The sequence below is a fragment of the Molossus molossus genome, unplaced genomic scaffold, assembly GCF_014108415.1.
Source record: "Molossus molossus isolate mMolMol1 unplaced genomic scaffold, mMolMol1.p scaffold_m16_p_19, whole genome shotgun sequence".
In the NCBI taxonomy this organism is placed as follows: Eukaryota; Metazoa; Chordata; class Mammalia; order Chiroptera; family Molossidae; genus Molossus; species Molossus molossus.
In genome coordinates this window covers 344,001-371,890 of record NW_023425354.1, presented here as the reverse complement: position 1 = coordinate 371,890, position 27,890 = coordinate 344,001, and the positions used below count along the sequence as shown (strand labels likewise).

Below are 27,890 nucleotides of genomic sequence, written 5' to 3'. Positions count from 1 at the left end.
CAACACATGCAGCTTCAGTTTCTTCTCACATTCACTTTGAGAAAGCCGTTCTCCAACAAATGGAAACATCTCTATCTCCGTCTTTTTGGCAAAACAAATATTATCAAGCCTGTAATTGACATTTTTTTCCAGATTCAATATTTGCCTAGATGATTCCTCAATGCCGTCAGCTCTCAGTCTAGGAAATTATTCTGCATTGCAGTAATTTTCGTGGGACGATTGAAGACATAATTGTACATAACGTATTTTGAATCTCAACACTTGAAAAGAGAATCACAAACATCTGGGGTATAATTTGGCGCTCGTGTTTATAGTTTGGGTGGGTTTTGCCAGCAGCAAGGGCCATGGAAGAAAATGACAAATGACAAGGTTGGAAAGCAGTTTGCTTTAGGGTTCAGTTTACATTTCAATTATATTTTCTGCACATTCACCACCAAAACATGCATACTTCTATTTAGTACATTCCGTGTTAGGGTTTATTGTTTTTATTTCACACAAACGCCACTTTGACTTGCTGAGGCACTTTCTCCTGTGAAGTGGAACCTATTTCTTTGTTGTATGAGGGTCCTCAGCTGCCATAACAAATTGCCACACAACAGAACTATGTCCTCTCACAACTCCAGAGGCCTGTGTTCGAAATCCAGGTGTGGGTAGGGCCTGGCTCCTTGCAGAGGTGTGGGAAGCAGGTAGGGGTCCCTCCTGCCTCTTTTAGCTTCTGTTGGCCCCAGGTGGCCTTGTCTGTGGAGAGCTGAGTCCCCTGGGCAGCCTGTGTGTTCCAAGACAGCTCCTGACACAGAGGCCAGAGGAAATTTATTACCATCCTTCTACGACATGAGTGGTCATCCTGAGGAGTCCTTCCATTAAAAAACAAAAAGGAATGGAAAGGGGGAAAGAACCCTGTTTGGCTGGGTTTAACCTTGCGGCCAGGGGACCTATTCCCAGTAACTGCCACCATCTGCAAGCCCCACATCTTCCCTCCCCTTTGGGGTCTTGAGAAGTGCATTCTTCAAAGGGGAGAAGACGTGCTGGGTGGTTTTCATTTCACCGGGACCTCTCCTTATCTCTCCTGGTTACAAACATGGGAAAGAGATGCCCCACCTTGACTGTCCCAGCGTTCATGGTCAGCAGGTCAGCCCTTCCCTGTCTCCATCCACTGCCCAGCAGAGAAGGGGGCTATGGCCCCAGCAGGATGTCCTCACAGGCCAGCAGCTCACTGAGAGGCACTCTCCCCTCAGGATTTACCTGCTGTCCACTTGCCCACTCTCCTGTGGACATTTGTGCTCATCATGTCTGGCTTCAGATCTTCAATGACCATCAGTGGCTGTGTTTATTTTCACTCTCTGGGCCTTGGATCCACTATCTCTGGATAAAGGTGTGTTGCTCCCAATTCTAGGGTCCCTTACATTTCTAAAAATCTGTAAGCCATTTACAGAAACTGAGAACATCTAGGCATTTTCTCAACTCAAGTTATTTTTTAAATCCTTCCATCTAACCTCCAGCTGCCACAGAGAGACAGCAAACAGGTACAACCAGGAATGCGGGACCCTCCCTGGTTTGCACAGTCAGCACCGTTCTTCATGTCACTGTGACCGGTGATAAGGACCTCGTCTGTTGGGGACATCCCTAATGCCATAGGTGAGCATACCAGGGTGACTGAACAGCGCCTCCCAGTATCTTACCAGACTGGCACTCCTTAGCTCAAGGTGGCCCTTGAAGAACATGGGCTCAAACTGCACAGATCCCACATCGTTTCCAATGGATCCGAGCAGGTCAAACTGTGTTGTTCAAGGGTCAGCTCCGTGATCGGGGATCCGCATGTGCAGAGGGCCAACTGTGGTTAGATGTGGATTTTCGACTGTGTGGGAGGTCGGTGCCCTTAACCCCACAGGGTTCAAGGGTCAACCGTACTCCCCACTTTCTGCCTCTACATTTCTTTTCAGGACGAGGAATCTTTTTCAATAGATGATGCCGGTCAGGAACGAAGCCTTGTTGCCACCGCCGTGGGCGCGCTAACTCGTGGCAGAGAAGTGAAGGGCTGTGAAACACACAGAGTCGGAAAGGACCAGCCAGCGACTCTGCAGGAAACAGGCAGCGCTTCCTTCTGACTGTGCCCGGCTCTCCTGCCTGACGTCTGCTCCCGACCCGGCTCTGGGCGGCGGCCGTGGCTCGGTTCCACACAATGGGAGGTATCTTTGGCATTTTCTTTTCTCAGCTTCATAACTTGTGGAATATTTTATACCAAAAAATGTAGGTTCACAGAAAAATATGCATATAAATCACTTATTAATCCCAAAATGTAGTAGTAAATAACATAGCAAAAACTTTATCAAACCCACCTTGTACAGAAGCTGGGCAGAGCTGCTGTGTGGCGTCCCAAGCACGTCCGCAGCATTTATAAATTAGTGCTTTGATGTTGCAAAGGAGGGTTACAAAAGGCCCCTCTCCTAGTGTCGACTCTAATGTACCTGTCGTTGCTGTTGGGGTCCCCTGGATTCATACTCAGCACACGCATATCACCATTCTCATAAAAGCTGTTATTTTAAGGGAAAAGTGGCACCGCAATCATGGCATAAGTAACATTCAGAATTTCATGTTATCAAGAGGTGAGCAGGGTGCCGACCTCCCCTTGACAAACACACGTCTCACACAACAGCCTCATGCACATCCACATGGAGACATCCGAGTCAGACGTGGACCAGGTTTTCATTGCACGGAGCAGCATGGTCACCATGAGGGCGTGGCCGGCGTTTCTGGGATCTAGAGTGGCCTCCCGGCTCCTGTGTGATGGCTCGGTCTCCTGGAGGGTCCAGCGTGCGCCCTTCCGGAGCCTTCCTTAGGAGACCTTACAGCTGTTTCTGGTGCAGCGCTTGGGCGGGCTCTGGGGTGGCCGAGCGGCCTTGCCTTTGCGGAGGCTGTTCCTCTTGTGCACAGAGCTGGTGGTGACGGAGTAGGAGCGGCCGTGCATCATCCTGGCGTTCAGGCCATTGGCCATGGAGAAGGACTTGAGGTGGCTTCTCAAGGCCATGGGCAGCGGGAGCTTGTCCACCAGATGCACGGGCGTGCAGGACACCACCGCTCGGCAGCACAGGTCCTGCAGGCTTAGTACTTGGGAAAGAAAAGAAAACTGTGCTGAGGGTCTGCTGTCCCTGACACAGTGGACCACAGGGCAGACCCCGTGCTTGTCTGCCCACCTTTCCCACGACTCGGGGTCGGGTGGACCACGAGAGCTGGGCCGACGCTCCCCATGCTCCAGCCTGCAGCCTCTGGCAGGACTCAGAAAGACCATCTGTATTCATCACCCTAAACTCCTTTGTCCCCACACCCTGAGAGCCCACAATCTCTCCTTGTAGGTCCGAGAGTGAGCAGGAGAGGTGGTGTCCCAGGAGGTCTCCTCAGGACTCACAGGACCACAGTTGGGGGTTCGAGACCAAGAGCGACAGGAGACATGCTTCAGAATGATCTCTGTCTCAACTGAGTAGCTGACGTCAATGCGTATCATTGGCTTTATGAAGACATGCTCAAGAATACACTTGAAAGCAAAGGCTGTGATTTTTGTTCCCTGAACACCATTCATTGTGTGAGTCAGGTTCCCCTCCCAGATGAGAGCGGGGGCCCCTGGGAACCTGCTGAGGAGGGGTGAAGAAACTGCACCTCACCCCTTTGCGGTTACAACTCCCAACCCCAAAAGGACTCAGAGGGAAGAAACACATCCCTAGGGGGTTGGCTCATTTTAAAAATCAAGGGTTCCCACAAATGGCTCCTTCGGAAAGTGTTTCTCAGCTGGGGGCGATTTTGGCTCCCTGGGACATTTGGCAGTGTCTGGAGGCACTGTGGCTTTCACTACACGCGGGTGGGTGCCAGGGGTGATACTCAACACTCCACAGGACAGAGAACAGTCCTGTCCAAATGGCAGTAGCGGGGGAGGTCCCTGGGTCCCTGACTTAGAAGAACATGTTTTGCTCACTCAACACTGTGCTGCCAGTTCAATGCCTATAGATTTCTTTGTCTTCTTTGTCTCTGAAAAGCAATATGCTGTTAAGTGACTCAGAGGGAAACAGTGGCAGCCGCCTGGAGCCTCAGTAGGTGTCCGCACTCGACACTGAGGGACTGAACATGCATTCCAGCTGCCCGTCACATTCTACTAAAAATACCCTGCCCACTTCTGCTTCCCAAGTTCCTCTCTGTAAACAACACAAGTGGAAAGTGAATCTTTCCTAATGTGATCAGCTCTTCTCAAAGTCATTGGCATGAAGGTCACAGGTTCTGTAGAAGCCTGGGCGCCACACCAGATCCCTCTTGACAGGCTCCGGGTCCTGCTTGGGGTACCGACCCACCCTTTCTCAGCGTGGATGCCGGGGGCCCCCTTATTATAAATGCCTTCGCCTCTGCCTGCGTAGAGATTTCAGAAGCCTCTTGTGAGCCCATGACAAAGCTGTAATCATGACTTTGCTCTAAGTCAACACATCTGCTCCTTGAGAATGGATACAGCGGCCTGAGGAGGGCCCTGGGAGGCTGACCAGCGAACTGGGCTGTGGGACAACCTCAGCACCTACCCTTGCTTGGCCTCCAGAGCCGGTCCATCCCGTGTCGCAGCAGCACAGTCCTGGCCAACTCCGTGAAGGACTCCGTGATGTTGAAATTGCACAGAGGGCTGACCTCGAAGAAGGTCACACCCAGGCGCTCCGCGTAGGCCTGGGCCTGCTCTGTGGGGACCTGTCTCTTGAAGGCCAGGTGCAGGCGGTTTCCCACCAGGATTTTAGGGACACCAGGAGCATGCTAGAGGGAGAAAGAAAGGCAAGGAAAGTGGGTTACTTGTGCGAGCTTTTGTTGTTGGCACCTTGGGTGTGCTGCAGTGGATGGCGTGACCCCCAAATCTATACCAACTCAGAGCTTCAGAATGTGTCTTTGTTTAGAAATAGGATCTTGGTAGATGTAATTAGTTAAGATGAAGTCACTAGGGTGAGCCCTAAATCCAATCACTGATGTCCTTATAAAAGGAGAGAACACAGGGAAGAAGTAACCCCAGAGACAGAGACAGGGAGCGTCTACACGCCAAGATCTGTCGGCAGCCACCCAAAACTGGAAGAGACAGAAGGACCCCCCTCTAGGATTTCAGGGGGTAGCGCGGCCCTGCCCACACCTAGGCCTTGGGCTTCTGGCCTCCAGAACGTGAGAAAATAAACTTGTTGCTTTAAGCCACCGGGTTTTAAGGTCATTTGTGAGAGCAGCTCCAGGAAACTATTACAGTGGGTCTAGTCCCGGCTACACCACGTCCCCATCAGCAGTTGGGCTGGTCAGGGTTCCAGCAGGCGGCAGCCCTGTCACCACCCGCCAACCCCCCTGACCACAGCAGGGCAAACTGGCACCAGACCACATGCAGGGCCCAGACTCCTGGGCTCAGCTGTTCCCTGAGTCAGGGCCTGACTTGTGCTGGGAGGTGACGCCTCCTCCCTGTTGCTGAAGCCTCATGTCCTGGCCCCCGTACCCTGGTCCCCAGCCCAACACCCTCACGAACCCACACGGAGGGAGCTCTGGTACACTGAGGCATACCTCATCAATCTCCTTGATCCAGCGGTCAATGCCATCGAAGGACCAGCGATTTGCAATGTCATAGACCAGGATCACCCCCTGGGGAGAGACACCAGGCTGACCTCACAGTAGGTACAGGTTGGGGCTGCACAGCCAGTGTGAGGGCTACACAATAACAGACTCACAAACAGCTAAGTAATCATTGTACTTATTGTAACACAAGACTCATTTTGATTTATCTATCAAATGTAATAGTTATGTGATTATTTCCATTATTTCATAAGCTCATTGATAAGCCCTCAAATGTCAAGGTGAGTTGGGAACTAGAACTCAGTTCCCCACATTCATGAGCTGCCCCAGGGATCCAGAACTTGGGGGACCGCAGGGACCACCAGCTCAGGAAGAGAGCAGCCTACCCACCAGGGTGCTTAGGTGCACACACACAGATACCCACAGGATCATGAACGAAGGTGCACACACAGAGGTACAACACAGGTACATACACGTGCATGTACACACAGCTCACATGTATACACATGTATGTACAAGCACACACATGCACACAAACACAGGTGCACAATGCAAAAACACCCGTGTGTGTGTGTATATTAGCCCACACACATGCATAAAACAATGCACAAGGACACACGCACAAACACACATGCATGGGCACACAGTTGAAATGCATGCACAGGTATGTATAAACACGCGCACACAGACATGCATGTGTGCACTCACATGCACACATCCAGCCCTGGTGCTGATAAAGGCATGTGTTGTGAGCCACCAAACACTCCACAGTGCACTTTTAGACTCTGCATCAGTTTGCACGTGGAGCTTAATGGCCTTATCCGCTAAGCGCCCACTAATGAGCATCCCAAACGTCAGTGTGATCTCCCCGCTCAGGGGATGTTACCTGTGCGCCCCGTGAGTAGGAACGGAATATGGTACAAAATCTCCCCTGCCCAGAAGTGTCCCTGGAAGGAAAAGGGGTTGGAGACAGGTAAGATGTTGCTGCTTCTTCCTGACAACAGGGTACTGAACTTGGGACCCTCGTCAGTTGGCGGCCATGCCACTGAAAGTCTGAGGTCCCAACAAAACAGTCACATTGTCCCCTGGCGTGACCTGACATCAGGATGTCCCGGGCTCATTCTCTTTTCTAATTGTCATTTTGTAAGTCAAACAAGAAAAAATAGTTATAGGTTTCAACATCATCATTCTGACATTTAATTTAAGCCTCTAAAATTCTGTGGAATTTGGAGATAAAGTTGTGTCATAAGGGATGTGTGTCCACATGGCGGGGATGGGGGGGAGGATACACCGAAGGATTTGGCGGGATCCTCAACTTCCACGAACTTTGAGTAAATCATACAAAGTTGGACTTGCGGCCCAGCTGGTTGTGGCTCAGCAGTTGAGCGTTGACCCCTGCAACAAGAGGTCGCCGGTTCAATTCCCAGTCAGGGCACATGCCCAGATTATGGGCCAAATCCCCAGTGGGGGGCATGCAGGAGGCAGCCAATTGATGTTCTTTCTCATCGACGTTTCTATCTCTCTCTCTCTAAAAAAATCAATAAAGAAAAAGAAAAAACAAAACAAAAAACAAGGTTGGACCTGTGAGTGGCCTTCCCCTCAGTCTCAGGAGAACAGGGCCTGGGACTCTGGAGGGTCAGAGGCTCGGAGAAGTACCTTGAGTGCAGAGAAGCCAATCAATCAGAACCCCAGATCAGAATCAGCCCGAGCAGAACCTCAGGAACTCAGGCCTGGCCCACAGGCAGAAGCTGCTAGAAAATCTGTAGGCAAGGAGAGCAACCCCGAGAGAGGAACGTCTAGCCTTGCACTGGGGTCTGCAGGGCCATCGTGAAGTGGGCGTTTTCCCATGTGGGCCAAACATGTGGACAGGTCACTGGGCCTCCTGTGCCAGGCCCTGCTCTAGGCACCGCCGGGGGAGGTCCCATGTGGGTGCCCAGGATGACTCCAGGGTCTGACCCGAGCCCCTGGGGGATGTGGAGGCATTGAATAAGATGGGCCAGAAGAGAAGAGAATCAGGAGCGGAGGAGCCTGGTTTAGATGGCAAGGGCTGGTGGACATTTAGGAGAAAAGTCAGAGCAGCTGTTCTGTGCGCCCTTCTGAGTCCCCAGGAAGTTTGGGCTGAGAGCGGGGCCTTCAGGTGGTCTTGGGGGAGGGAGAAGAAGAGAGGAGACATGACAATAAGCTGGGGCCCTGCAGGAGGTGGTGAGGCAGGCAGGCAGAAGCTGGAGGACTGGAGAGCATGCAGGGGCCGGGTGGGGGAAAGGGGTGGAAGGGGATCACAACCCGTGTCCCAGAACGGGTGGGCCCAAGACTGGGCAGTAGGAAGGGATGGGGCGATGAGAGGACATCTGGAGAGAGGCTGCCCTGCTGGCCGCGGGAAGGGGCTGGTTGGGGGACAGCAGGAGAAGGAGCTCCCAGCTCTTGGAGGTGCCTGTGGCTTGGGAGTGGTTGTCACGGTCAGGAGGGGGAAGACAGCCAAGCAGGTGGCCCAGGAGAGGGGATGACACAGACACTGGTGTTGTCAGGAAAGCTGCACAGGGTGCGGGCAACCTAGGGATTGGTTGCAGCAGGAAACCCCTAGTCCCCCCACCCCCAGAACTGTAGAGGCAGAGATGTGACCAGACCTCAGAGCCAGGGCTGCCCAGTAGGGGGACCAAGAAAGAGCCCAGTCCAGAGCCAGGGAAGGGCAGCATGATGGCCTCCTGCTCCCTCTACCCTGCCCGCTCCTGGCCACACTGGGTCCTGGTCTAACCTCATGGGGAGTCGCCCCTCCTGGCCCTTGGAAGCCAGAGGCAGGAAGCAGACTTCAACGAGGCCATGGGTTCTGGACAGACAGCAGGGCCCACAGAGCCCAGGGTTCCCCTCCCCTGGACCAGGGCTAAAAGTTCGGGTCCTGACAACAGGATCAGCCCCTCCTCGAGGGGAGCACTGAGCCAGGCTGGGATGAGGAGAGGATCTTCACGCAGCCGTGCTCTAGGGCCAGGCCTCGCAGGGGCGGGGCAGGAACCCGGACTCACCAGAGCTGCAGCTTCACCCGCCGCCCGTCCAGCAGGATGGTGGTGGTCTTGTAGTCGATGCCTGTGAAAGAGGGGAGCTTACAGTCGGGCCAACTGCAGTGTTTCCACTGTTATTCTCAGTTAAAAGGGCATGGGAGGTCCGGCCAGTGTGGCTCAGTGGTTGAGTGTCGACCCTGCACCAAGAGGTTGCCAGTTCCATTCCTGGTCAGGACACATGCCCAGGTTGTGGGCCAGATCCCCAGTGGGGGGCATGCAGGAGGCAGCCAATCGATGTTCTCTCTCATCAATGTTTCTCTCTCTCTCTCTCCCTTCCCCTCTAAAATCAATAAAAAGCCCTGGCCAGTTTGGCTCAGCAGTTAGAATGTCAGCCTGCGGTCCAGTGAGACCCAGGTTCGGTTCCTGCTAAGGGTAAATACCTCGGTTGCAGTTTATCTCCGGCCCTGGTTGGGTCGTGCGGGTGGCAACCACTGGATGTGTCCCTTTCTCGTCGATGTTTCTCTCTCTCTCTCTTCCTCTCTCTCCCTCCTACTCTATCTGAACAAAAAACGGAAAAATGTCCTCAGGTAAAGATTAAAAAAATAAAAATAAAAATAAAATAAAATCAATAAAGAAAAACAAACAAACGTGTGTGTGTGTGTGTGTGTGTGTGTGTGCGCGCGCGCATAGAGGAGAAACTGAGAACCAGGCTCAGGTTGTCACTAGATATCTCTGGGTTCCAGATTTTAGGTAGATTTTACTTTTTTTTTTATCCTCACCTGAGGACACTTCTGCATTTATCTTCAGATAGAGCGGGTGGAAGAGAGGCGGGAAAAGGGAGAGAGAGAGAGAGAAACATCGATGTGAGAGAGACACATCGACTGGTTGTCACTCGCACAACCCCACCCAGGGCCAGGGAAAAACCACAACAGAGGTACGTGCCCTTAGCGGGAACCGAACCCGGGACTCTCTGGTTCATGAGCTGATGCTCTAACCCCTGAGCCAAACCGGCCAGGGCTAGATTTTACTTTTTAAAAAGCCTTTCTCTATTCCCAAGTTTTTTTTGTTTTTTTTTATCCTTACCCAAGGACATTTTTTCCATTTTTTGTTCAGACAGAGTGGGGAGGGAGAGAGAAAGAGAAACATCGACGTGAAAGGGACACGTCTAGTGGTTGCCACCCACACAACCCAACCAGGGCCAGGGACAAACTGCAAACGAGGTACATGCCCTTAGTGGGAACCAAACCCGGGTCTCTCAGGACCGCAGGCCAACGCTCTAACGGCTGAGCCAAACCAGCCGAGCCAAACCGGCCAGGGCCCAAGTTTTCTTCAATGAGCATGTATTTCTTCTAAGATCTGAAAAAAAAACAACCCAATAATCATTTTTTTTTATCCTCACTCGAGGACACTTTTTCATTTTTTGTTCAGATAGAATGAGAGGGAGATAGAGAAAGACAGAGAGAAATATCGACGTGAAAGGGACACATCGAGTGGCTGCCACCCACACGACCAACCAGGGCCGGGGACAAACTGCAACTGAGGCACATGCCCTTAGCGGGAACCAAACCCGGTCTCTCTGGACCGCAGGCTGACGCTCTAACCGCTGAGCCAAACCAGCCAGGGCCCAATAATCATTTTTAAGGAAGAAAAGTATTCCTCCCCGTTTGACCAGAAGCCAGTTTTCTGCTTCTTAGAGAAACCCCTCCAGTGTTCACAGAGTGAGTCCGCAGGTCCGTGGGGGAGAACACACACGCAGCAGGCGTCCAGGGGAGGGAGGAAGGGTCACAGGAAGAGAATGTTTCCATTGAGTGGCAAGAAAACAAGAGAGGAGAACCCCCTTCTGAAAACAGAGGCAGTTCTTCGAGATCGCCAGGGCCCAGCTGCTTAGCAACGCTCGGCAGGAGGCTTTGTGGTGCTGGAGGTGCCTCAGTGATGGACTTAGCGAGAGTGTCCCCCAAGGCATTCAGACCCTGGAGAGCCTGGCTTTGAAGACACTCTGGGACGTGATCCGACTGTGAATGTTTGCGCAAGTAAAGCTGAATTAGGAAGAGGGGAGGAGAGGGAGAGAGAAACGTCGCTGGCTGCCTCCTGCACGCCCCCTGCTGGGGATCCAGCCTGACACTGGGGTCCTGATGGGGAATAGAACCTGAGTCACACTGGCCAGGGCTCAAGCCTCCTGTCTTTAAAGCAGGGTGAGGGCCAGACCACGTGCTTGGTAGCAGTGATGACAGATTTAGCTTACCACTTTAGGGCACGTCACCCAGGTCTGTAGGGCAGAGCACAGATTTTGCGGAAAGTTTAGGTCAGTAGCTTCAGGTCCCGTACAGTTACTCTTTGGGGCAACTGACAACCAGGGACTTGCTCATAGCCCTTTAAAATCTCACTGGGCCCTGGCCAGTTTGGCTCAGCGATTAGAGCGCCGGCCTGAGGTCCAGAGAAACCTGGGTTTGGTTCTCACTAAGGGCATGTACCTCAGTTGCAGTTTGTCCTCAGCCCTGGTTGGTCATGCAGGTGGCAGCCACTCGATGTGTCCCTTTCTTTCTTTTTTTTTTTTCGATGTGTCCCTTTCATGTCAATGTTTCTCTCTCTCTCTCTTCCTCTCTCTTCATCTGAACAAAAAATGGAAAAATGTCCTCAGGTGAGGATAAAAAACAAACAAATAAATAAATAAAAATCTCATTGGGCCCTGGCCAGTTTGGCTCAGTGGTTAGAGCATCGCCCTCCACACCATAGAGGCCCGGGTTCAGTTCCCACTAAGGGTACCTACCTCAGTTGCGGTTTGTCCCCAGCCCTGGTTGGGTCGTGTGGGTGGCAACCAGTCGATATGTCTCTCTCACATCGATGTTTCTCTCTCTTCCTCCCTCTTTCCCTCTCGCTCTATCTGAAGATAAATGCAAAAATGTCCGCAGGTGAGAATAAAAAAAATTAAAAAAAAAAAAAAAGAAATAAAATCTCATTGTACTCCCAATGGGGAGTCAAGTGCCTATGTGCTTCCTTTTCCAGTGGTCTGTGTGGGGCACACATAGCACGAGATACACATGTGTACACACACAATAAATAGAATACATGACTGTAGACGGTACACAAAGAGAAGAATAGATACATATATACATTTATAATAATCAGAACATTATATTTAGTCAATTAACTTTGAAGTTGCTAGAAGATGTATTTTGGGAAACATTGAGCTTCCCCCCTTGGAATGCTGAAGATTTTCCTCTGACCACATGAAGCCCCAAATACACGTGGGTATCTATTTTGGAGTCTGCAGATAACTCGGGACAGGGCATGCCTGTGACCAGACAGTGGGAGAGGACCCTCACCTTCACAGCCTGCGTGGGCGTCTCTGCTTTAGAAAGTGCCCTCGCCCTGGCCGGTTTGTCTCAGCGGTTGGAGCATTGGCCTGCGGTCCAGAGAGACCGGGTTCGGTTCCCGCTAAGGGCACGTACCTCGGTTGCAGTTTGTCCCCAGCCCTGGTTGGGTCGTGCAGGTGGCAACCACGCAACCACTCGATGTGTCCCTTTCACGTCGATGTTTCTCTCTCTCTCACTTCTTCTCTCTCCTTCCCACTCTATCTGAACAAAAAAATGTCCTCGGGTGAGGATAAAAAAAGAAAAAAAAAAAAGGGCAGGCCCTGGTCCCCTGATCTGCACTCATCCTGCATGGCACTCCCCATTTTAATCTTTGTAATCATTTCTCTTGCTGCGTATCTCCAAGTTTGTGAACAACATACTTATATTCCTACTTCTTGACTTCTCAGTTTTAGGCATTGACTTTCCACCCTGAAGGTGAAATGCAGTTCTCTTTCATTGACACATTGCCTGCCTCTGTCTCTAACTTGCCCTGTCTCTCTCTCTCTCACACACACACAGTATAATTATGTTGCAATTTTAGCTAGATTAATTTTACATCAATGTGACCAAGTATCCACAGCTGAACCATGTGGGATACTGTGTTTATCTTTCCTTCATGTACAAACTTTTGTTGTTTTTTTTATCCTCACCAGAGGACATTTTTCCATTTTTTGTTCAGGTAGAGTGGGAGGGAGAGAGAAGAACAGAGAGAGAGAGAGAAACATCGATGTGAAAGGAACACATCGAGTGGCTGCCACCCGCACAACCGACCAGGGCCGGGGACAAACTGCAACCGAGGTACGTGCCCCTAGCGGGAACCGAACCCGGGTCTCTCAGGACCGCAGGCCGACGCTCTAACCGCTGAGACAAACTGGCCAGGGCCAAACTTTTGTTTTTACTGGAGTTGCAAACAGCCTGCTTTCTGCTTAGTTTCCTCTGCATTTATCACTATTTCATCCCTGCAATCTCCCCAAGTATCTATGTCTCCTCTCGGGACTTCCAACATTCAAGGGCATCTTTGCACAACCTCCATCCTGCTTCCTCTGCCCTGGGGCTTGGCTGTCCTGGGCCCTCCCTTCTCACCTGGACCCCATGTCTCCCCCTCTCAGTTTATTCCTTCTTTTGCTTCCCGAGAAGGGTGTGTGGAAGATTGTTTTTGAGACTTTGTAGGTCTGAAGTGTCTTCAGTCTGCCCTAACTCTTCCCTGAACTTGGATGGGCACACAACTGAGGCAGGAAACCGTTTTCCTTCAGAAAAAGGGTAAGCATTGTTCCATCAAGGTCTCCCTTCCAGAGTTCCTGTTGAGAAGTCAGATGCCAAACTGACTCTTGATCCTTTGAACACAATCTGGTTTTTCCTGGTGGGAGGCAGAGAGGGTGTGGGTTTAGGGAGAAAGAACAATAGAGAACCCTGCATGTCAGGCAGCTGGATCTCACCATGCCTGAAACCAGCCCTGCCCCCAGCTTGTCAGTTACATGAGGCAGTAAGCTCCCCTCTGTACTACATGGAACTGATTCGTTTGTTTGCACCAGAAATGCCCTGTCTGATAGAAAACCTATGAAACATAAGGACTGGAGAAAGGGAAAGAGAATGTCTGCCACACAAATCTTGCAAAAGATGCATTTTAATATCTTCCCAAAGCAAAGTGCAATGACCTCCACATTCCAGAATTTCACTAGCAGTAAACAAGTGTTTGAAAGATCCTCTAACTGACAGTAATGACTTAATTATTAACCATCATCACCAAAACTGAACTCAGTGACTTCTTCAGGTGGTCGCTCCCTAGAACAACCAGGAGGAAATCACCTGCCCCTCAGCAGATAACCTGGCCACAGGGACCATGGGGCACTGTCCAGAGCTGTGTGTGGTTTGGACTGACTCAGGCCCATGTGATCACCACCGCATGTTTCCTTTAGGGTGGTGACTCGAGACCTTCTTCCATGTCCCTGTCTTCAGCTGTGTAACCTGTTCCCAGTGACGGCATCTGCTTGATCCCTGTAACTAAGAATCTGGGACAGGGCAAGGAAAAGGAGGTGGGGGGGGGTACAAAACTTGAAAAAACACTGCCCCTTATGGGATACACAGATTGTTCTCATCGAGCAGGGAGGTAGGACCAGAGACGGACGAACCCCGCTGGGGTTGCCCACAGGAAGGACCATGCAGATGCCACAGGGAGAAGCTCTGTGGTGCCTGGGATCAAATCCCATCCTGACAACTAGCCACCTCCTCAGCTCTCCTGTGCTCAGTCTGCCCTGCCGACCAGCAGAACACACTTGACTCAACTACTCTGTCTTGTTCCTACCACAAGCAGCAGCCTCAGCTTAGCAAAAGCTTCATCCTTCCCTCCCTCCTTCCTACTCTCTCTAAAAAATCAATGAAAAAATATCTTTGGGTGAGGTTTTTTAAAAAAGCATAATTCACATTCATAGCTCTTAACTCATTCACCAAGAACTCTGTCCATCAGAAATAAAATAAAGACTTGAAAGCTTCCAGACCAAGCCTGTTGGAATGTTCAAGTGAGTCGGAATAGGAGACAAGAAGAGATGTAATTTTAGCCTTCTTTAAAAAAAAAAAAAGGCAACGTCAAATGCCCAGCCGGTCGCTATACTTTTAGCTCCACAGGAAGAATAAATAATTGAGTAATCTATTTCAGTTCCTCCACCACCTGCTCAATTCTATTTTAGCGAGGCAGCAGACACAGCATGCACCATCACCTAAGGGGATTCGCTTATGCTGTAAATATTGGTTAAATACCACTTACAGACATACTCATCTTTGAGAACCTGACTTTTGAGAAATGTGTCTTATGCTAAATTAAAATATCAGATGGGGGACTGGAGGTTCCCAGGGGTGGGGTGGGGAAAATGTTCTGGAACTAGAGTGTGGGGATCTGACAAGACTAGATGAACTAACTGCCACTGAATTGTTCACTTTAAAATGGTTCCCTTCACAGCCTGGCCGGTGTGGCTCAGTGGCTGAGTGTCGACCCATGCACCAAGAGGTTGCCGGTTCAATTCCTGGTCAGGGCACATTCCTAGGTTGTGGGCCCGATCCCCAGTGGGGGGCATGCAGCAGGTGGCCAATCGATGTTCTCTCTCATCCCTCTCCCTTCCTCTCTCTAAGATCAATAATGAGAAAAAAAATTATATATATATATTTTTATTTATCCTCACCTGAGGACATTTTTGTATTTATCTTCAGATAGAGCAGGAGGGAGAGAGGGGGTAAGAGAGAGAGAGAAACATCAATGTGAGAGAAACATATTGACTGGCTGCCACCTACATGACCCCAACTAGGGCTGGGGACAAACTGCAACTGAGGTACGTGCCCTAAGTGGGAACCAAACCCAGGTCTCTCTGCTCCATGGGCCGATGCTCTAACCGCTGAGCCAAACCAGCCCGGGCAAGAAAATAATTTTAAATGGTTCCTTTCACAGCATGTGAATTAAATCTCAAAAATATACATGTACCTGTGTCCCACCCAGAAACCGACTCTGCCTGGCTTCTCCGATGGGAAGGGCACTTGGTTGGAGGAGGTAGGAAGGGCTGGCGGGGAGGGCCCAGGACAGGCTGGGAGTTTCCCATAGCCAGGGCCCAGTGCCCACGCCCGGGATTTGATGCTGTTCATCACGTGAAACCCCACTGGCAGCATTTTCTCTGCTCTGGGCAGAACCTCCATCTCCTTTTGGAAAAGAAAAGTGTGTTCCCTGCTTGTTTCTCCTTCCTGGCCTTTTCTCATTGAAACAGCAAAGTGGGGGGACCCAGGTGCCCCCAGGTGGGGGGACGATCCTGGTGCCTGCACCTCCTTGTGGTCTGTCCGTTCGGCTCATGTGTCTGCACAGCTCTGCCCTCTTAACTGCCCTGAAGTGCTCACTCCCTACTTTGGAGGCTAACCGCTCCCATACCCTCCCCAGCAGGGACCTGACCCCTGGCACATGGCCTCACCCGAGTGGCCAGCGGAGGGCCAGCGTTCTGTGCTGGGTCACCACGTCCAGGAACACCAAATGCCCTCGGCGGCGAGAACGAGCCCCACCAACAGGGAGACGGCACCCATGCACCGCCACCACAAGCAAACAGGGAGTCATGGAGAACCTCTCCCAAGCATCATTGGGCCCCTTTTCCAGAGTCTCAACCCTTCAGAGGGCCCCATCACCTTTAAACCCCAGGGTCATCGTGCTGGGTCTCAGGGTCACCCCTTAACTTGAGGCACTGCTGGAACCTGGACTCAGGCCACCAAGAAGACCTGGCTGTGTCAGGCCAGGAGTCCCCATTCCTCTCCCACCCTACTCTGGATAGCCCAGCTGTGGGGGCCACAGGAACGGGAATGCATCTCCATGGTCCAGGAACAAAAATGGGGCAGCACCTGTGACTTTGAAGTGCACGATGTTGGGTGTTATCAGCACCCTCCACAGTCGGGAGTTGGTCTGCACAGCCCACTCCAGCTAGGGGCTGCCTGGTGTCCCCTGGGCGCCGGTGGCTACACCTCCACCGCCCCCACTGTGCCCGCTTGGTGGTCAGTCCACCCAGCCATCTGGGCTAGCAACACCATTTGATCTTTAGCCGCATTCCTACGTTCTATGTGGCAACGCACCGAGGTCCACGTGCCCCTGGGCGGTGCCCGGCCCTGGCTGCCTCGGTCACTGTTCCCATGTCCCCTTCAGCAGAAGCTCAGATGAGAATGGGACCTGTTGCAGGAGGAAAGGACCTCACTGGAATCACAGGGAGGCTCTCGTCACTGTCCATGATCACACTTGTCCCAGCAACTGTCCCAGAGCCCGACGGCAAACCAGGTCGCCTGTTGGCTCCAAAAGACGGGTCAGGACCAACAGGCCTGAGCTCTGGGAGTCATCTGCACCCATGCCATCTATCCCTTAGCCTGAAAGACGCCAGGGACCTTATTTTATTATAAACAACTGCGGTGTCAGGACACTGAACGCCAGAGAGGGCACAGCCTGCTGCGTGAGAGGCTGGATGGTGACATCATTCACAGGACAGGCTGACAGGCTCCCATGACGATGGGACAGAGCGACAGAGCGACAGAGCGACAGAGCGAGCCAAGGAGCCAGCAGCTGCCTGGCTGGGGCCGGGAGTTCCCGGTTCTCTGGGGCTTGATTGTGCTGGCAGCGACACAACGGCAGCCTTGGTCCAGACTCTGAAGGGGTGGAGTTCACTGTGCGAGCTACAGGTCAATAATCTGACTAAAAGAAGGAAAAAACACTGGGGAAAGAGACCTCAACATGTCGCTGTGCAGTTCAGTGTGTTCCTGGGCCCCTCCTGGGTTATCCACCTCTTCACCTCACACAAGTTCCAGCCACGAGCAGGGATGACTGAGCAGGATGAGCCTGAGGTCACCCCGGGTCCATGGAGACACCCAGCAGGGACATGCCTGGCCATGCTGCCCACAGAGCACAGCCAGCAAGATGGGGGCTGCCCAGGGCAGGGAGTTCCAGGGCCTGGGTCCCGCCCCAGCTCCTCCTTCAGGAGAAGGAAGCCCTTCATCTTGGAAGTGTCACTCTCTGAACTAAATTGAAGTGTCTCCCCTGAACCTCTAAATGTGAGATTTTTGGGGGAAATAGGGTCTTTGCAAATGTCATCAGGTTAAGATGAAGTCATGCTGACTAGACTGGGCCTCATCCGATGGCGGTGTCCTGATAAGGACGGGACACCATGGGCCATGTGGTGGTGGAGGCGGACACTGGGGTGAGGCGGGTGCTGCTGGAGGACTCGAGGAAGGACCCTGCCCTACGGCCTTCCGAGGAAGTGCAGCCCCGAAACCCCTGGATCTCAGGCTTCCGGCCTCCAGAACTACAAGCAAAATGAATACCACCCAACAGCCACTTCACACCCAACCTCCCCCCTTCCTCTCGGCCCAGTGCCTGGAGCAGGAGGGCCACGGTGACAGGAGTCTCCGGGCTGACTCTGCCTCCCAATGTCAGACCAACATGACCCTGTTTGAAGCCAACTGCGCAGCACAATACTGTTAACAGAAATCCAACTTCCAGGTGAAGTTTCTCAGTCGAAGAGAAAATTTCACATTCTTCACAATTATCAATTCATTTTTCCTATGAAGATATTAACTTTTATCCTGATGTATTAGGGTCAACTACACTTTAATCATAAGTATTTCTGATTCAACCTCTGTAAACTAGTTCTTGCTTTTATTTTTAATCAAACAAAATGCCAGACCCGTCACAAGTCACCATATGAATCAAATTCATGAGCAGGCAGCTGAATCATGTCAGGGGGCAGGTGATCCGTTCATTATTCGCTGCAAGATGTTGGAACACACAACCCACAGAAACCAAGGCACCTAAAGTTCACGGGCAGCTGAAGAGACCATGGATCAGTTATGACGGAACGCATGGTTCTCCGCCAGCAGCTGTATGGGACGTCAAGTGGGCATCCATAGAAAGTTCAGGAAGCCAGCCACAGAGTCTGCTGGGCAGTGACGCAGCCATAAGGCAGCCACCCACAAGACTGTGGACCCTGAACGTCTCCTGTCGGGTTCTAGAAGCGGGTCCATCTCTCACTACCCAGCAAAGTCTCAGAACACAAGTTTCATGGGTTCCCCATGACCAGTGCCCTGCGTCTGCAGGACTGCCTGACTGCAGTGGGGCCTAGACACTGGATTCTAAACTGTGCCATATGCTCAAGACAGATAAAGACCTGGAATGTAGCACGGCTGGTGTGGCTCAGCGGATTGAGCGTCGTCCCATGGACTGAGAGGTCCTAGTTCCATTTCTGGTCAAGGCACATGCCAGGGTTGTAGGCTTGATCCTTATCGGGGGGCATGCAGGAGGCATCTGATCGATGTTTCTCTCTCATATTGATTTCTCTCTCTCTCCCTTCCTCTCTAAAAAAAAAAATATCCAAAAAAAAAAAAAAGACCTGGAATGCAAATCCACTTGAGGAAAAACTCACTGCAAGGTTGAAGTCTCAGAAATGTGACTGGTTATAAAAAATATTTTGCTAAAGGAAAACTACACTGTGACAAAAACGAAGCCATCCTAAGAGCTGCAGAAGAAACTTCACGTTCTGTGTACATCAACAGGAATAAAAAAGATAAAATGACCTGCTTCTTCACTGATAAACCCATCAAAAGTTCTTGCCTTTTGCCCTGGCCGATTTGGCTCAGTGGTTAGAGCGTCGGCCTGTGGTCCAGAGAGACCCAGGTTCGGTTCCGGCTAGGGTCACGTACCTCGTTTGCAGTTTGTCCCCAGCCCTTGCTGGGTTGTGTGGGTGGCAGCCACTCGATGTGTCCCTTTCATGTTGATGTTTCTCTCTCTCTCTCTCTCCCTCCCACTCTATCTGAACAAAATATGGAAAAAATGTCCTCGGGTGAGGATTAAAGAAAAAAAAAGTTCTTGCCTTTTATCAAAGAGGAATAAAAACAAAATAACTTGTATGTATATATGTACTTACACATATACACATGTATATATGCATGCATATAATATATGTAAAGTATATCTAAGCATAAAACATATCTATATTTATATATTATTGGTATTGGATAAAGGTTTTTTTGTTTTTGTTTTTTATCCTCACCTGAGGACATTTTTCCATTTTTTGTTCAGATAGAATGGGAGGGAGGAGGAGGAGAGAGAGAGAGAGAGAAACATCGACATGAAAGAGACACATCGAGTGGCTGCCACCCGCACAACCCAGCCAGGGCTGGGGACAAACTGCAAACGAGGTACGTGACCTTAGCGGGAACTGAACCCGGGTCTCTCTGGACCGCAGGCCAACGCTCTAACCACTGAGCCAAACTGGCCAGGGCTATTGGGTAAAGTTTTTGAAAGGATAGCATTGTTTTCTCTAAAAACAGTCACTAAAAATCTCTTCTGCTGTAGCCTATGCACCTAATCTCAGCTGGTCTGCCCGCGGTGCCCTGGGCGCCAACCCCAGACCCTGGCTGCCCCGTTCTCACTTCCACAAGATGAAGGAAATGCAGAACCACTGGGAGAAATCGCCAAACTACAGGCACAAGTAGGACCCGTGGGAGGAGGTGGTTCAGAGGACAGGGACCATAGAGGATAAACATGCCAGTTCCTTGAAGTGGGGCCAATGGCACCTCTGGAACTGAAGAGGTGACTATCAACAAACCAAAGGCCTGTGACCCACTTCAAGAACCCCAAATTGCAGATCTCGGTCACGCAGGGCACACAGGCCATGCAGAGACCCAGCAGCTGACTGAAATGCTGGTGGAGTTGTTGCCAGTGGTGCAGACGGTGGGACCAGCTTTGGAGTCATCGCAGCTCCCGCAACAACGTGTGGGGGATCCAGCGCCCTTGCTCCTGGACAGGGGAGGAGGGAGTTCAGGTGCGGTGAGAATTTGGTCAGGGCTCCAAGAAGGGGCAAGCTGAGCGCAGCCCACTCTGACCTGGTCCCTGGGAGCACTGCAGCTCTTCCCCGTGTTTGCTTCTACGCAATTCATTCTTTGCGACCAATCAAGCTGAAGAAGCTTGGGGAGAAAATTCCAAACAAAGATTCCAAAAAAAAAAAAAGTGAAGTGGCCTATAGCTTACAGGTGCTGTGTGATGCACCTGCCCTGCTGCTTCTCATCCCAGGTGCAGACGGCAGAGCCACCGGGCTGTGCCCACTCGGCCACATCCACTCCACAGCCACCGCGGTGCCTGGTGCCAAGGACAGAGGACATGGGGCGTTATGAGTGGGCTTCCAGCCCCAGGAGCTGGCCTCTGCCTCAGAGGAACCTGGGCTGCCAGTTCTGGGTCCCTCCCTGCTCATCACCTGAAACTAGGTTCGCCCTGAGTTGGAAACTGGAGGGGTCAGAGGTCAGACTAAAGGGGTGGTCACCCTGCAGGCAGGAGACCTCACAGGACAGAGGGGAGATAAACTTTTAAGGAGAAACATTAAAAGCTTTAAAAGAGAAAATCTGATACAAATGCAATTTTATTATTTTCAAATACATAGAGGCATTTATGACTAAACTACAAAAAAAACCAATGCATTAAAAAAATCTCCTGTGTGTTCACACATGGTACTGTGGGGGCCAGAGGGTAGAAGACCATGTCTTCTTTAAGGGATCACACCACAAAGAGGGTAAGATATGATGCAACTCTCAGGTCAAACTTGAAGTGATGACTTTAAAAATCGTGCTTTAAATCTTCAGTGGTTGCCAATGGAAACCGACAGCGTAGCTGTGAAGCTGCCAGTGCACCCCCACTGGCAGCACTGCAGAGGCAGCGAGGAGGGTGCCTGCATCTCATGGAGGAGGTTTGTCAAAGGCAAAGAGAGGGGGGAAAACCCTAACGCTGGGGTCACTTTAAGGAAAGGTGTTTTGATGCTCCTCGTGAAGAGAAGAGCCACCCCTCAGAGCCTTTTCTAAACCAGTGGGGCCACAAAAGATGTGATCAAGAGCAGGGGCCAAAGCCAGACACTCCATCCCATTTGGTTCTTACACATATGCTGTGTGATCTTGAGGGAGTTACTCACCCTCTCTGGGTCTAATATTGTAACCTGTCTCATGAGATGATGCTCCTACACTATCAATAAGTGGGAGGTATTAGTATTAATTCTTAAGCAAAAATGAAAATGAGAAAGAAACGTGGGATTTTCCTGCTGGGAAAATAAGCTGAAGTAACAGCCAGCAGAAAGTAGTAAGAGAAAAGAGTCTCATGCTGGGAGAAAAAATTGGGAGGCAAAGGGTTATGGCATTTAGTGTTAGTTTAGTCTACTTCCCCACCCCATCATCAATGAAGTGAGCAAAACGTAGAAACTCCACAGTGAGGCGAGCAAAGGGCACTGACCAGGTGCAGGGGCCAAGTGGAGGCAGGAGACCCAGGATGCGCAGCAGGCAGCCCAGCTGTGGCCCTGACCCCGCCTGCTCCCTCAGACGGGAGACAGAAGTGAGACTCCAGGGCCAGCAGGGACCCAGGCAGGACCAGAAGTGTCATAGTAGGACTGGAAGACACCTACCTGGGTTCTGCTGAGGGGCTCCAAATAGATAGTGTTCTGTTTCTTTCTTTCTTTTTTTAAAATTTTTAAAAATTAATTAATTTATTTATTTTGTTACAGATGTTTCTCCTCCCCCCCCCACTGATACCCCCTCCCCATCCCTCCCCGCCCTGTCCCCAGCTTTGTTGTCCATGTCCATTGTTCATGCATACCTGCATATAAGTGCTGTGGTTTATCTCTCCCCCTCACCCTCTCTTCTGGTGACTGTCAGTCTGTACCCCACTTCCACGTCTCTGGGACTACCCCGTTCCTCAGACTGTTATGTTCAATATATTCCACAAATAAATGAGATCATGTGATATTTGTCTTTCTCTGCTTGGCTTGTTTCGCTTAAGATAATACTCTCCAGGTCCCTCCATGTCGTCTCAAAGGATAAGAGATCTTTCTTTCTTACCGCTGCATAGTACTCCATTGTGTATATGTACCACAGCTTTTTTATCCATTTGTCTACTGATGGACATATGGGCTGTTTCTAGATCTTAGCTATTGTAAATAGTGCTGCTATGAACATGGGGGTATCTTTCTTTTTTTAATTCTTACCCGAGAATATACTTCTGTTTTTTTATTTTTTTAGTTACTACTGATTTTTAGAGGGAGAGGAAGAGAGAGAAATAGAAACATCCATGGGTTGTTTCCCGCACATACCCCAAATGGAGATCGAACCCACAACCTAGGTATGTGCCCTGACTGGGAATTGAACCCACAACCTTTTGGTGTACAGGACAATGCTCCAACCAACTGAACCACCCAGCCAGGACAGAGTTCTGTTTCTTTTTTTTTTTTTCTTTATTGATTTTAGAGAGATAGAAAGGGAGAGGGAGAGAAAGATAGAAACATTGATGAGAGAGAACACTGATTAATCTGGATGCTGGTTACATGAGTGTGTGAGGTTTGTGAGAACTCATGGAGCTGTACAATTACAATATGCACACATTTCTAAATGTAATCCATACTTCAACAGAAAGTTATAGAAGTAAGAAAAAACAGACAACCCACCTTAAAAGAAAATGCAACCCAAGGAACAGAAAACAATTTATCCCAATTACTTTATGCAATAGAACTACTTAATACAAAGACTAAGGTGGTACAATAAGAGTTCCAAGAAGAGTTTTTTTATTAAAATGAAAATTTTTAAAAATCCTCACTTGAGCCCTGGCCGGTTTGGTTCAGCGGTTAGAGCGTCAGCCTGTGGTCCAGAGAGACCCGGGTTCGGTTCCCGCTAAGGGCACATACCTCGGTTGCAGTTTGTCCCCGGCCCTGGTTGGGTCGTGTGGGTGGCAGCCACTCGATGTGTCTCTCTCACATCAATGTTTCTCTCCCTCTCCCTTCCTCTCTCTCTAAAAAACAATAAAAGAAAAAATTTAAAAAAAAAATCCTCACTTGAGGATATTTTTCCATTTATCCTCAGATAGAGTGGGAGGGAGGGAAAGGGAAGGAGAGAGAGGAAGAGAGAGAGAAACATTGACATGAGAGGGACACACGACCCTGACCAGGGCTGGGGAGGAACCAAAACCGAGGTACATACACTTGCCTGGAATCGAACCCGCAACTCATTGTCTGCGGGTTGACACTCTAATCACTGAACCAAACCAGCCAGGGCTATTAAAATGAATTTTTAAAGATATTTTTAAAAATTGAAAACAAAGAAAATTGTAAAAGTAAGAACAAATTGGAGACCAAAACAACTTAATTACTGAAGTAACATAATAAATTAGTAACAGAAACATTTTACTAAAATCAAAATGACCAAGAAATAGGAAAAGCTTGAGATAATCCCAGAAATTCAGAAGAGAAAGACAAAAAGATCAAAGCAATTAGAGAGAAGTGAATGGACGTGGAAGGCAAATAAAAATGAACAAACATAAAGATAATCGGTGCAGCAGGCAGAATAATGACCCCCTCCAAAGATACCCATGTCCTGATCCCCAGAAGTTGTGAAAATGTTAGGTCACATGGTAAAGGGGAATGAAGGCTGCAGATGGAATAAATTTTGCTAACAGTTGACCTTAAAATAGGGAGATTATCCTGGATTATGAAAATGGGCCCCATATAATCACAGGAGTTTTTAAAAGTGAAGATAGAGGCAGCATTGGTGTCAGAAGAATGTGAAGTGAGAAAGACTCAATGGGCCATTGCTGGATTTGAAGGAGAGGGAAGGGGCTATCGGCCAAGGAATAATGGTGGATTCTAGCAGCTGAAAAAGGCAAGGAAAACAGACACCCCGAGCCCTGCCCACACCTTCGTTTTAGCCCAGTGAGGATGTGTTGACTTCTGACAACCAGAATTGTAAGATAATAAAATTATGTTGTTTTAAGCCACTAAGTTTGTGGGAAGTTGCCCAGCAATAGGAAACTAATACAATCGGCATCCCTGAAATAGAAACACCAACAAATGTAACAGAAGATGTTTTAAGGACATTAAAATAAATTTCCCTGCAACTAAAAAAATAATTCTTCAGATTCAAAGAGTACAGAGCGTACTAGAAGTTCAGTACCAATTATTCAGCTCTGAGACATCGTCTGGTTAAACTAACAAACTATGAAACAAAAAGAAAGAATTCAGCTGACCTCAGGCTTCACCATAGCACATCCAATGCCAGGGGGTAGTCGGACAAGTTACAAAGTGTCAAGAAGGAATAAATATAACCTAAGAATATTATACCCAGACAAGATATCATTCAAAGATAAAGACAATGGGCTGACATTCTCAAACATGAAAAAGTTCAGAAAACACTCATGAACCCATCCTGAAAAATGATGGAAAACGAAATCTAGCTAATTAGAAGGAGAGCAAAATAAAGAACTCACTGATACAGAGTGTAAAAGGACTGGTGGTCAGCACTGAGTCCTTAAATGGTGAATTATTACTGAGCAGTTGTGGTCATTGTAGCTACAACACAAATGAGTGTTCTAAACCTAGGCAATGTGAAAACAACCCAGGCTACAAAGCTCAGATGATGGGTGGGCAGAAGGGAATGGAGATGTTTCCAACTTTTCACAATTTTTCATAATCTCTTTTCTTAATCCTAGAAGAATCTTTCAGTAAATAAAAAACCCACCAGGGGCACATCTATGACATGGGTTCTTTTCTGCAGTGTCTCATGCCAAGTTGACAACAAAAGCTTTTGTGAAAAGTGTCTTTTAGCCTAAATCCTCCCTTGGTGTCGAGGAAAAACTTTAGAAGAAAGCATTGTTTTAAGAAGACCTGTATTAGTCAATGAGCAAAAAGCCCTTGTTCAAACGCACCAGGAGTTTTACAAACGTTATGTCCTCATGCATATCTGTTCCACATCTCGCACCTACTACACAACTCAAAGTATTCCGCAGCTTGTTCCCCTCAAACGCACATATTTTAAAAGCACCATGCTTGCCCTGGCCAGTTTGGCTCAGCGGTTAGAGCACCAGACCAAAGAATCACAGGTTCAATTACCAGTCAAGGACACCTACTTCGGCTGGGTTGCATCTCTCTCACATTGATGTTTCTTTCCCTCTCTCTCCCTCTCTCCCTCCCTCCGTCCCTCCCTCCCTCCTTCCCACTCTATCTAAAAAAAAAATCAATGGAAAAATATCCTCAGTGAGGATTAAAAAAATTAAAAAGAAATAAAAATAAAAGTGCCATGATTTATCTGTTGAACGTTTTATTCCTTCACCTCCACTGAGGCTCCTCCATTGGTCAGCGGGGCCCTGGGACCCAGCTGGAGCAAACAGCCTCCTGGAGCTTAAACTCCGGGGCTGTGCAGTCCAGCAGAACTCTGCCATGTCAGTGCTGTCGCTAGCCACATGTCACTATTGAGCACTGGAAACGCTCAACATAGGTGGCTAATGCAGACTTTTAATTGTGTTCCATTTTAACTACTTTAAATTTAAAAAGCCACGTGTAGCCAATGGCATCATCTTGGACAACATTGTTCTAGAACCTATCAGAATCTGCATGAGACCTCCAGGTGACTCTCCGTCCATTGTAGTTTGAGGATGAGTCCAGGTTCTCATCATCAGCTCATGCCCATCATCAAACTCTCCCCACTCTCTCCTCGCTCCCCAGCCCATTCTCCCTAAGATGCTCCTGTGTTCTGTTATTGCCCTGCTCAGGAACCAGATGTTTTCTCCTGCCCACTCTGCAGACCATCTTTTCCTGATGCCCACGTAGCCCACCTTCCCCCCTCCCCCCCCCCCGGGGTCATACCACAACTGTTGCCTTTCAGAGATGCCCTGCACTGGCTACTGAACAGAGGCAAATGCTCTCCCGCCTTTCACCTCAGATTCTATCTCCTGGTGAACCCCCATTCCACCCTCTCCCACCCCCCACACAGGAGGAATTCCTCCTTTGCACTCTTCTCTATCCATCCTACCTGGTGGGGGCAGAAGCACACCCAGGCTGCCTTAAATATCAAGACTCCATCCCTGGGAGCACCTAGCTGGTTGCTGGACGAGATGCTGCCCAATTCAGGGATCACTTAATAAAGCCAAAGAGATCCTCAAATTAGAAAAGAAAAGACTCCTCTCCCTAGGCTGCCCTCCTATGCTCCCCCGGAAGCAGACTGCAAGCCCAGAAGACAGAGAGTGGCAAAGCAGCAGGACCTGTGTTGGAAGTGTGGTTCACACCCCAGAGATGACCGCTCAAAGGTAACTAAGCACAGGTTTGCTTCCATGGCCACTCAGTCTGCACCATTCCAGCAGGTTGTAATGGGTCAAGACCCTGGCTCTCCTCCTGCCTCCTGGCCCAAGTTTCGGCCCACCGCACTTTCCTCCCCACCCCTTCACCCCCGCCCTTCTTGCCCTCTAATGTCCACCCCCTTCTTGGGGTTGCGGTTGCCAAACCTCAAACCTTAGGGAAACCCCTTGCCCTCGAGCTCTGGATGCTCTGGCCTCCCTTCGACCTGGAATCTACTATCTTGCACTTCCTCCGCCTCAGGCCGCAGTCTCCAGTATACTTGGGTTCCTTGCCCTCCTAAGCCTGTCCACCTGGATGAGGAGGCCCTCGGCCAGCCGGGAACCCTGGAGAAGCCTCTGGACTAGGCCTCTACGTCTTCTCTCCCTCCTCTTCCATCCGACCCACGCGCAGAGCAACCACCTGGGAGCCTGCTCCCGCTGCGCTCGGATCCCACGCTCTGATCCGCTCCCAGCGTCTCCCCACGCATTCTTTCCAAATGCATAGCGCGCACGTGGGCCTCCCTCTGGGGGCCCCTCCTCAACCTCCGCTTGCGTCGTCCCCACGCTCTCCTCCGTCTCACAGACACCCCCAGGTCAGGAGGACCCCGCGGCCTGGCCAGCCGCTCGCTCCCGCCGGCGCGCAGACCGCGGCGAGAGGATGGAGGATGCGCCTCTGCGGCCACCCCAGGACCCCCATGAGCCTTCTGGGTCCTTCACGTGCGGAACGGGAGTGCAGCTGGGGCCGCCTGCGTATTGTGGTTCGGATCCAGACAGTGACAGGCTGGCCCCGATCCCCACGCTCCCCGTACCCATCTCCGCTCCTTCCCGGCCCCGGCCCCGCTCCCTCCTGGCCCGCCGCGCGCTACCCCGGCACCACTCCTTCTCGGCCCCCGCCCCACTCCTCCGCGGCCCTCCGTGCGCTCCTCCTGGGCTCTGGCCCAACTCCTCCTCGGCCCCTCACTTCCCCGGCCCGCCGTGCACTCCCCTGGCCCCGCTCCTGCCCGGCCCCGCGCTCACCCGCCGGGTGGCCGTACGGGGACTCGGCCGCGCCGTCCTGCAGGCTCGCCAGGATCTCGCCCTTGCCCACGTCGCTGTCGCCCACCAGCAGGAACTTGAGCAGAAAGTCGTAGGCGCGGACCGGGCTGCCCAGGACACTCATGGTGCCGGCGCCCGCGCCCATGCCCGGCCCGCGGGACGGCGCAGAGGCGGTGGCTGGGCACCCAGGCGCCGCTCAAACCCGCAGTCCGCGGAACGCTGGGCTCGGCACCCCCGCCGCCTGACCGTGTACGGCCCCGTCCCGCCCCGCCATTGGCTGGCCGCAGTTGCTAAGGTGGCTCCGCGCATTCATTGGCTAATCTG

The 27,890-nt window shown here is 50.7% G+C and overlaps 1 protein-coding gene across 1 annotated transcript; it reads right to left on the bottom strand.

The window, feature by feature from the left end:
- Positions 1–329: 329 nt before the first annotated feature.
- Positions 330–27,777, bottom strand: RAB40B (RAB40B, member RAS oncogene family). The gene is made up of 6 exons (XM_036269760.1): positions 27,549–27,777; positions 8,577–8,637; positions 6,446–6,506; positions 5,551–5,628; positions 4,554–4,776; positions 330–3,105 (listed from the first exon to the last, which is right to left on the bottom strand). The coding sequence occupies exons 1-6, from the start codon at positions 27,709–27,711 to the stop codon at positions 2,834–2,836; spliced, it is 858 nt and encodes a 285-aa protein (XP_036125653.1). The 5' UTR covers positions 27,712–27,777; the 3' UTR covers positions 330–2,833.
- Positions 27,778–27,890: the final 113 nt, after the last annotated feature.

What these genes read in the sequence shown, in the direction of transcription:
- RAB40B (XM_036269760.1), bottom strand. Translation starts at nt 27,711, where the DNA reads ATGGGCGCGGGCGCCGGCACCATGAGTGTCCTGGGCAGCCCGGTCCGC. An exon ending in CGGGTGAAGCTGCAGCTCTG is followed by an intron (nt 6,507 to 8,576) that starts GTGAGTCCGGGT and finishes TTTTCCTTCCAG; the next exon opens with GGACACTTCTGGGCAGGGGA. An exon ending in GGATCAAGGAGATTGATGAG is followed by an intron (nt 4,777 to 5,550) that starts GTATGCCTCAGT and finishes TTCTCCCTCTAG; the next exon opens with CATGCTCCTGGTGTCCCTAA.